This window comes from Bidens hawaiensis, unplaced genomic scaffold (genome assembly GCF_021521415.1).
Source record: "Bidens hawaiensis isolate Kalapana, Puna unplaced genomic scaffold, B.hawaiensis_p1.1 tig00067058_1, whole genome shotgun sequence".
Classification (NCBI taxonomy): domain Eukaryota; kingdom Viridiplantae; phylum Streptophyta; class Magnoliopsida; order Asterales; family Asteraceae; genus Bidens; species Bidens hawaiensis.
Window position 1 is genome coordinate 20,253 of NW_027501879.1, and position 9,707 is coordinate 29,959.

General features: G+C 33.6%; 1 protein-coding gene across 1 annotated transcript; it reads left to right on the forward strand.

The window, feature by feature from the left end:
- Positions 1 to 4,251: 4,251 nt before the first annotated feature.
- LOC143604831 (ADP-ribosylation factor-like) lies at positions 4,252 to 9,491 on the forward strand. The gene is made up of 5 exons (XM_077081191.1): positions 4,252 to 4,399; positions 4,552 to 4,622; positions 5,290 to 5,409; positions 5,484 to 5,602; positions 9,398 to 9,491. Exons 1-5 carry the CDS (start codon positions 4,252 to 4,254, stop codon positions 9,489 to 9,491), a joined length of 552 nt encoding a protein of 183 aa, XP_076937306.1.
- Positions 9,492 to 9,707: the final 216 nt, after the last annotated feature.

Consider the following 9,707-nt stretch of genomic DNA (forward strand, 5'->3'; position numbering starts at 1 on the left):
CATTAAGATAATATGGATATAAAGGTTTCTTCATCATAAGAAACTTTTGAAATGATAAGTGTTGCTACCGAAGGCTTTTCCTTTCTTCATCGATAGGACTTTTCGAATAGCCATTAGTTGGAATGGGGTTACTCTTCTTAGTGAAAAATCTTGCAATATGAAAAAATGTTATGAGAAGGGGATTCCTTCTTTATGGAAGGAACTTTTAAAATGCTCTCTCATGGGAGGGGATTCTTTTGGAGAGAATTCTTGTAATATGGAACATTGGAATAGGAATAAGGTTCCTTCTTTGTGGAAGGGACCTTTTTAAACACGTCCTCCCTTGAAAGGGGGTTCTTCTTCTTTAAAGGAAACTCTTGGAAGGTGGAATGATGTTGTATGAAGGGGTCCCTTCTTTGTGGAAAGAACTTTTTCATTCACCCCATCTTATGGAAGGGGGCTCTTCTTCTTGGGAGAGCACCAGAGATGCGAGACGTTATGATGTTTGTGAAGCTTTATTTCGACGTGGTCTTTATTTCTTTGAGACGGTACTAACAGATTAACACTTTTTGAAGTTACTTTCCATATCTTAAAATTCCTTTATTACTTATGAGCTTTATATTATGCCCAATAATTTGGTGCTTGTCTTGTTCGACCGAGTTCTTTAGAACGAAAGTTGTCATCTTGATGCTTCAAAAATCATATATCGCAAGTATTCCTATCAAGGTTGATTGTGGTTTGTTGGAGTCGGTCTTGCTTAACTAAAGTTGGTGGTGCACCTTTGACGGTGGATAGTGATATGGCTTCCCTTTTCTGGAAGGGACTTTTCAAATTCCCGATCCCTTGGGGAGGGTGTTGTTACGGAGAAACTCGCAGTACCTAAGGAGAGATTATTTCTTCTTGATATACTTTCAAATAATAATTTGTTTATTAATTTTTCAAGATTTCCTGCATAGCAAACTCAAGAAATTGTCTCCCATATGGGAGATCTAAATATGCACTATAAGTCTTATAAATGCAAAACTTTTACGACCTTATTTCAAACTTTATCCCTCCTTTTTTTTAAATAAAAAATAAAAAAGATTGTTAACTTGACAATTGTTTCCAGTTATGTTATATCATAGGCTGGTATTAGTTTAATATGCAAGGATATAATATTTTTCTTCAAACATTCGTATTTATTTGCTTGCATACGTTTTGTATTCTTTTCAAGAAAATGTTATAAAGTACAAATGTAAGAAACTCTCAATGTATAGTAGGTGTTGGGGATTTGACCATAGATGTTGAGTCCCTAATTGAACACGAGTAATGTTTCTTGGGCTCATCGGGGTATGATTCGGTAAGGGATTTTGTTCTAAATGAATTATTTTGTGAGGGGGTTTGTTCTAGAGAGACTATTTAGTAGGGGGTCTCGTCAAGAAGAAATTGTTCAGTAAGGGGCTTCATTCTGAATGAATTTTTAAGTATGGAGCTTCATTCTAAAGGATTTGTTTAGTATGGAGCTTTGCTTTGAACAAACTGTTTAGTAAAGGACCTCGTTTTGAAGGTATTATTTTGTAAGAGACTTTATTCTAAAGGTATTTTTCAGTAAGGGGCTTCGTTATAGGGATATTTTTTAGTGAATGACCTCGTTCTAAATGAATTAATTTTTAAGGGGGTTTGCTCCAGAGGGATGGTTTAGTAGGGCGGGGAGTGGGCGTTCAGGAGATATTGTTCAGTAATGCAAAAAGTTTAGCAGGGGGCTTCATTTTGAAGGAATTGTTAAGTAGGGAACTTCATTCTAAAGGACTTGTTAAGTAGGGAACTACATTCTGAAGGAATTGTTAAGTAGTGGGCTTCATTCTGAAGGAATTGTTAAGTAGGGGGCTTCACTATCCAACGATTCGCCAATAAGGTACTCATTGTTGACTTGACCCGGAACGGACTCCTTGAGAGATGTGTCGTCTTATAGACTTTCTTTATAACACACAGTACAAAAGCAGCATTTAAATACACATGCATGTATGGTCGCATCACCCTTTTTTTTAAAAAAGAAGGGTGCATGTGGGCATGTATGGTAACATCACCTTTTTTAAAAGCAAACTTTACATGACCTTTTCATATGACCATGTCTCCCTTTTTTATAACAAATCAATATTAAATCCATACTTTTACCAAGATTCTTTTCAAACCATTTTTTTTATATATAGACTAGATTGTGGCTTTAGAATAAGAGTAAGATAATGTAGGATTTGACCATTCTCTCTTATTCTGTTTCATTTACTTTTTACTTTTTTATTTATTTTATTTTTGATAGAAACACATACTTTGATGTGTTTTCTGAAACTTCAAACCTCAATGGTGATGTAAAACAATTCTTATAACCTATACGGTGTGCTAAAGTAATGCAAACATGATGAAGAGAACAAACCGATTATTTTCATTAAGAATGAAGGTACTGTCGAGATCTCCGGAGTCAACCATAATATATCGGCAAGATTTTTTTATCCGCTGGACGGGATCCCACTAGAAGACTTGTTGTATTGAACTAAATGGGCTTAATTGTGAACGAATGGGGGCTCCAAACTGAGTTGAAGTGGCGCACTTGGGCAGAATGAGCTCAAAACCCAGCCTCTTCGCTTCCCTATTTTTACTAAACTTATGTTGATCTAAATGTTCTGTAGACACTTGAAGTTTTCTTCCCACTCTTGCTCTTCGATGTTTGCTCTTAAAGCTTCTTTGTGAGTTCGTATGAACTCCGGGGTTATCTTGGGCCTTTCGGCTTTAATTTCTTAAACCTCCATATCGTCTTCATTTACAAACAAACTGGTCCACCGGTGTTCTTTTAATCTTCCCAGTATGGATGCGCACTTACGGGCACTTTGGACTTAGTGACGCTGCTGGTTCTGATGGAATCGGGGGTGGTGATTGCGGTGGCATGTCGCCGGAGTGGTTGAAATTAGTAAAAGAAAATAAGTATGCGTCTTGTTGGCTGAAAGCAATCGTCATGTCCGACTTTTCAAGACTCGCCGGAGAATATTTCAAGATCCTTGCCTTCACGGAATATTCCGAAGAGTCGAGAAAAAGATTCTGACGACGGGAATAACGACGATATGGAGAGCTAGGTTGCTGTTTGTTTACCGAAACAGTGGGAAGACAAAACCAATACCTTTTGATGGTGAAACAAAGGTGGTGACGGCGAATTTGATCGACCATATTTTTAGAGGTTTAAATGAGACCCGTGATCAAGACGTCCCACGGATGACGCCAATGTTGGAACCTATTCCCACGAGGGGGTAAAGTTCCTAACAATATAGAGAGAATTGTGATCAAATATTGTATTTGTAACTATTATGTGACTATGTTTGGAATGACTTTACATTATTTTTCTTCCTCCTTTTATAGGGGAGAGATACATAATGTCCCTCCAAAGCTTCCCTCCAATATGTTTCTTTCAATGTTTCCCTTCAATATATTTCCCTCCAAGGTTTCCCTCCCAATAAACATCTAGAATGCTTCCCTCGCTGGGCTTGGCTCATTGGGCTTCTTCTGTTGGGCTTCTTGTTATCGTTGTTGGATCGGAGCCTACTTGTCTCATAGGTAGGCTCTTCATACCCTTTCATTTTTTTAATTTTGGTAAGAAATTATATTATTTTTATTATTATTATCTTAACATTAATTGAAAATAAAGATTATAGATCTAATAAATAAAATATTTCGTGGTAACTTAATCGAGTGCAAAACCAAAATATTAAAGTGACTTTTCTTTGAAAGGATATATTAACAATCATATTATATTTCCTTTCCTTGAAAGAGTTTATTCTCTGGTTTCATCTTTTGTGGTTACCCAATTTGTCAACATTCTTCGTCAACTTTTCCGATCTTCGGCGGATCGTGAGTTTTTACCATTTTACATTCTTTCGAATCCTAAATAGAGTTTACGTCTATACAACAATTTGGATCAACAAAATTTTCATTTTTTATCCAAATTTCACAAATTGATGATATTAATTGTTTGATTGCACATATATTTTGCGGGGATTTGATTTGCCAATATTTGTCTTCTTGCATGGATGAATAAGTTAAGCTTCAATAAGTTTGTTTCTGGTCTTTGATTTGAAGGTTGATGATGCGATACTTTACTTCTATTATTAGCTAATAAAAGAGTGCATACCCAATTCCTGTATTGTACAACTATAATAAATTGTGTAATATGATAAATATTTATGTTTTTGTTGGTGTGAAATTAACATTTTTATTATTATTTGTATTCATAAATGACTAGATCTAAAGATGGGTCTGTCATTCACCAAGCTATTTAAGCGCTTGTGTGCGAAGAAAGAGATGCGAATTCTTATGGTTGGCCTCGATGCAGCTGGTAAAACAACAATTTTATACAAGCTCAAATTGGGGGAAATCGTCACCACCATTCCTACTATTGGTATGATAAAACTACAGCTCATTAACTTTTTACAAAGTTGTGTCAATGTGCATGCCTTCTTTCCCATACACGTATTGTATTGTATTGTATTATATTGTATTGTTGGAAATTAACTGAGTAGACTAATATCATATATACTTTTATTGTGGAAGGATTCAACGTGGAGACAGTCGAGTACAAGAACATCAGCTTCACTGTCTGGGATGTTGGTGGTCAAGACAAGGTAGCATATGACTTCCAAGTCAATAATCAAATTGGTTGTTCTTCTTTACATCCACCTAGATGAGCTAAATCACTATGAAAATACCAATATTGACAGGGGTGGACCTACCCTTGTGGTATGGGGGTCAGGGATTTTTTTTATACGATTATAGTGTAAAAATCTCGGCCGACTCCTGTGAGTATATGACGATGGTCAACTGAGAAAATTTACAACCTTGAGGAGTAAAAGGTCCCACCATTAAATATTGATCTAGCCAAACGAACATTAAATAGGCATCATATATGTTACAGAAATGTCATGCTGCCAAATTGGTAATGTAATTTTTAAACATTTTTTTTTCTCCCTATAGCTAAATATATAGTTATGCTTTTATCCCTATTAGTTACTAGCATTATTTTCAACCACAGTTTTCCTAAATCTTGTGAGATAAGATGTATCATGTCTAAGCATGTCACACGATTTGATGTGGTCTCCCATTAATGTGAGATGGCGAGTTGGCACATTTACATGTAAATTTGTTGATTTGAGTTGTAATATGTCAAATTTATTAACATTTCTGAAAAGGGAACGGGAGATATAGGTAATATGAGTCAAACGACCTGAAAGTGGACAAGTTCCTACGTTGTTCTTGTTTATTAAAGAATTAGTCAGATTTAATTGTTGGCAGATTCGACCTTTGTGGAGACACTACTTCCAGAACACACAAGGTCTTATTTTTGTAGTTGATAGCAATGATCGTGACCGTATGGTCGAAGCAAGAGATGAGCTACAACGAATGCTTAGTGAGGTATACAGAGTTGTTTTTATTCGTCTGATCTTCTAGTTTAGTAGGAATTTGATGCTGAGTGGCATTTGTTATAGGATGAACTACGAGATGCTGTATTGCTTGTGTTTGCCAACAAACAAGATCTTCCAAATGCTATGAATGCTGCAGAGATCACTGATAAGCTTGGTTTGCATTCTCTCCAACAAGGACATTGGTAAATTCTCCAACACATTAACATATGCTTTTCATTTTAATTATGATCATCATCAAATTTTTATTTGATACAACCAAATGAACCAAAAAATTAGATGGCATGTTCTTAATATGTCTATGAAAGAATCACTCCTGGTGGGTTAAGTTTTATCTCTAACAGGTGAAACCAAAACAATAGTGTCAAAGGTTTCAGATCAAATGGGTCGAACAGGTGGTATAGTGTAACGTTAGTACATATATCATTTTATATTTGAAATTAGATTACCTTTTCAAATAATAACTTTGGTGATCAGTTTTAACATACTGTTTAAAATTTTAGAAAAAGGTTTAGCAGAACAACTAATTTAGTTGACCGAACCCATTGCTCTATTTCATCCAATTTCTAAACCCTAATCCTTAAAGTTTGAAATCTCTAAAGTCAAAACCCAAAATCAAAATGAAATGTCATTGAACATCAAGAATCTTCAAAATTGATCAAAAAATGATGATTTAATAAATCAAATTGATGTGTGGAAGGATTTAGATTCATCAATCGATTATGAAATTGCAGAATACTGTACTCAATTGAGCTCTGATTACGGTTCAAAATATCACGTTTAAACGTTATAAACAAAACTGAAGACACTAAAACGTTCTGACCGAAAACGAACACATTTGAACGTTATAAGCAAAAACGAACACCTTTAAACGTTCAGACCAAAAACGAACACCTTTAAATGTTCAAGTTAAACGTTCTGCCCAAAAACGAACACCTTTAAACGTTCAAGTTAAACGTTCTGACAAAAAACAAACAACTTTTAAACGTTCAAGTTAACGTTCTGACAAAAAACGAACACCATTAAACGTTCAAGTTAAACGTTCTGACAAAAACGAACGCCTTTAAATGTTCAGACCAAAAAAGTTTAGAAGTTCTGCTTTGAAGTTCCGAACCGTAAGATGAAATTAAACGTTCTAGACAAACATTTAAACGTTCAGAAGCTCAGATTTGAAATTAAACTATCCGTAACATGAAATTTAAGCTAAAATCACTTCATAAAAATCTCGTAATCATCAATCGACCATTCGATTTCATCATATGGACAAATCTAGAATGTATTTAAAGTTCTGGAAATGGGAGTCTGCAAATGGTGTATTTCAGTTCAATTCAATTCAAGTGGTGATGGTGAAGGAGGTGTGCTGATTTCGGCGAGTGGTGGAGGAGACAGATTGAAGGAGAGGGACGGATAGGTGAGTGTAATTGTGCTTTTGGGTTTCTGAAAATCAACGGTTCGAAGTGTCGCGTAGGTAATGTACGATAAAGGATTATTGTATTGGATCCTTTATATATATATATATATATTATATATATATATATAATATAGGGTGAGATCAAGTGAAAACTCCTCTTAAGAGAAAACTTAAAAACTTCTAAAAAACTATTTTTAACTTTTTTTTAAATTTTTTTTGAAGTTTCTTTTTTTTCCCATTATTCTTATATGTTGTTAATGGTTAAAAAAAAAAACATTGTCGGTAACCTCATCAGTGTAGTGTACATGTGTAATAGTGTGCATTGCATATATGCAAAAGTGTTGTATTGCATAGAATACAACACTATTACACATATTTGATACACAATATTGTATATATGCAATATAAGACTAATACGCACATCGAATACACATTAGTATTTATGTGTAATACAACATTAACGCACATGTGCACTACATTAACTTTTATTTTATTATTATATTTTCCATATAATACAACACTACTACACATATACAATACACAAATATTGAATATATGCAATTAAACACTATTAAACTTAAAAATACATAGTAATACACACGTGTAATACAACGGTATCGCATAGTATACGTATGTGCATTATAGCTTTTTTTTAATTTTTTTATTTATTTTAATTTTTTTTCAAGTGAAGGGTCAGAAAATATTAGAGTAATGGCAAAAACAGAATTTTAAAAATATTTTTTTTATTTTTAATTAAAAATAGAAGTTTTTAAGTTTTCTCTTGATCCTCTCCCTATATATATATTATATATATATATACATATATATATATAGGGTTAGGTTATAATAGGAAGTATACTTTTTGTAGGAAGGATAAGAAGTAATCTTATCCATTGATTTTGAATATGGAGGGTTGATATTAGTTTAGGGGGAAATCAAGTGTGAACACAAAGTAAAGGGCATAAAAGGAATAACACATTTGTTGACTTTCTCTCTCCACATGCAAGTCACATGCCAGATTCCCCCATCATTTTAAAACGTCCATAACTTTTTTTTACCACGTTTTTATTGAAAAACAAATTCACCATAATAACGAGTGTCTTTTTATCTTTTATATGAGTACCATATTGTAATATAAAAATTAAAAAAAAAATTAGTGGGTTTTCTACAAATTGTGTTTTACCGAATTGTGTTTTACAAAATTGTGTTATACAATAGTATTTTTCATTGTATTTTTTTTCATTGTGTTTTTCCCATTGTGTTATTTACATTATGTCATACAATTGTGTTTTATCATTGTTTTTTTTTTCATAGTGTATTTTTCCATTGTGTTTTTTTCATTGTGTTTTTTCGGACTTTTCCGGCAATGTGCTGGCGGTGGGTGACGGTTGTGGTGGCGGTGGGCGGTGGAGTGGTGGTGGTTGTAAGAGATGAGTGAAGATGTAATTGGGTTTTATGTAAGTGAGTTTTTGAAATTAATTTAAGTGGGTTTTGAGATTAAAGTAAGTGGGTTTTGATATTAAAGTATTAGACTAAAATACCCTCCTTCCTAGCATTCTTAGGAAAATCAAACTTCTTATTTGAACCTAACCCTATATATATATATATATATATATATATATATATATAGGGTTTGGATCAAATACAAATAAAATTAACGTGCTAAACGTGAGAATCAAGTAGAGTAACTATATATACAAGTAGAGTAATTATGTAATTACATCATAGAGTAATTACGTAATTACTCTATGATGTAGTTACATAATTACTCTACTTGTATATATAGTTACTCTACTTGATTCTCACGTTTAGCACGTTAATTTCATTTGTACGTTAACTTTCCCCTATATATATATGAAAAAAACTGAAACATGATTCAATTATAAGTAATAAAATCTTCCTCCAAGTCGGCAGCAACCAGTGAATCATTGGTAGGCGAAAGAGCGACAACGTGAGGTTTCTAGGCTTTGGATAAAAAAAACCGGTTATATAAACAAATAATAGATCAAAATTGAAGTTCGGGCTATTATGGCCTTTTCTTAATTTAGCTCAAATATATAAAACTTGAAAAGCAGTGCTATGACCGCTATCTAAGAATTAAAAATCGGTCAAATAGCGGCCAATAGAATCGCTAACAGTGGTGCCGCTATCTAGGACGGCTATTGGCATCACTATTTTGCAAAGGTCCGCTAAACACTATCCCACTGCTATTGACTGCATAACCTGGATCTCAAGTGATTGCGTTGCAAATGGATTTGCGCGTTCTCTTGTTTTACGAAAGGATGCACCCATTGGCTCTCTCCGTGATGTAGGAAGTAGTAGACTATATTGTTGTTTTGTATTTTATATCCTAGTCGGTACTTTAGAAACTCAAAACCCACAAGATGCCCAACTAAATTATATCTACCATTTACCTTCATATATCTGATTATTCAGTCCTTCTTAAAAATCATTATGTTTGCTAATCATTATTTTGACTTATTTAGTTGAATCAATTATGTAGTTAGCCCATCAAAGGTCGGTGACCATATATATATAATTATGTAATCAACATGGAGTGAATATGCAGGTATATACAGAGCACATGCGCAACTACTGGTGAAGGTCTGTACGAAGGATTAGATTGGCTTTCCAACAACATTGCTAGCAAGGGGAAACATTAGATGGTCTTTAGACGAAAGCTTTTATTTCTCTTTTTTTACTGTTAATTTTTCAAATAACAATAATGACGATAGTGGTATAATTTATATGATTACAATAATAAAATAAACACAAGATGGAGGTTGTTATTGTCAACTTTAGTTACTATTTCTTCTACACGTGTTGTCTCTATTGTTTTTGTTAAATGGATTGATTATTATTAGAAACATTTAAGCATT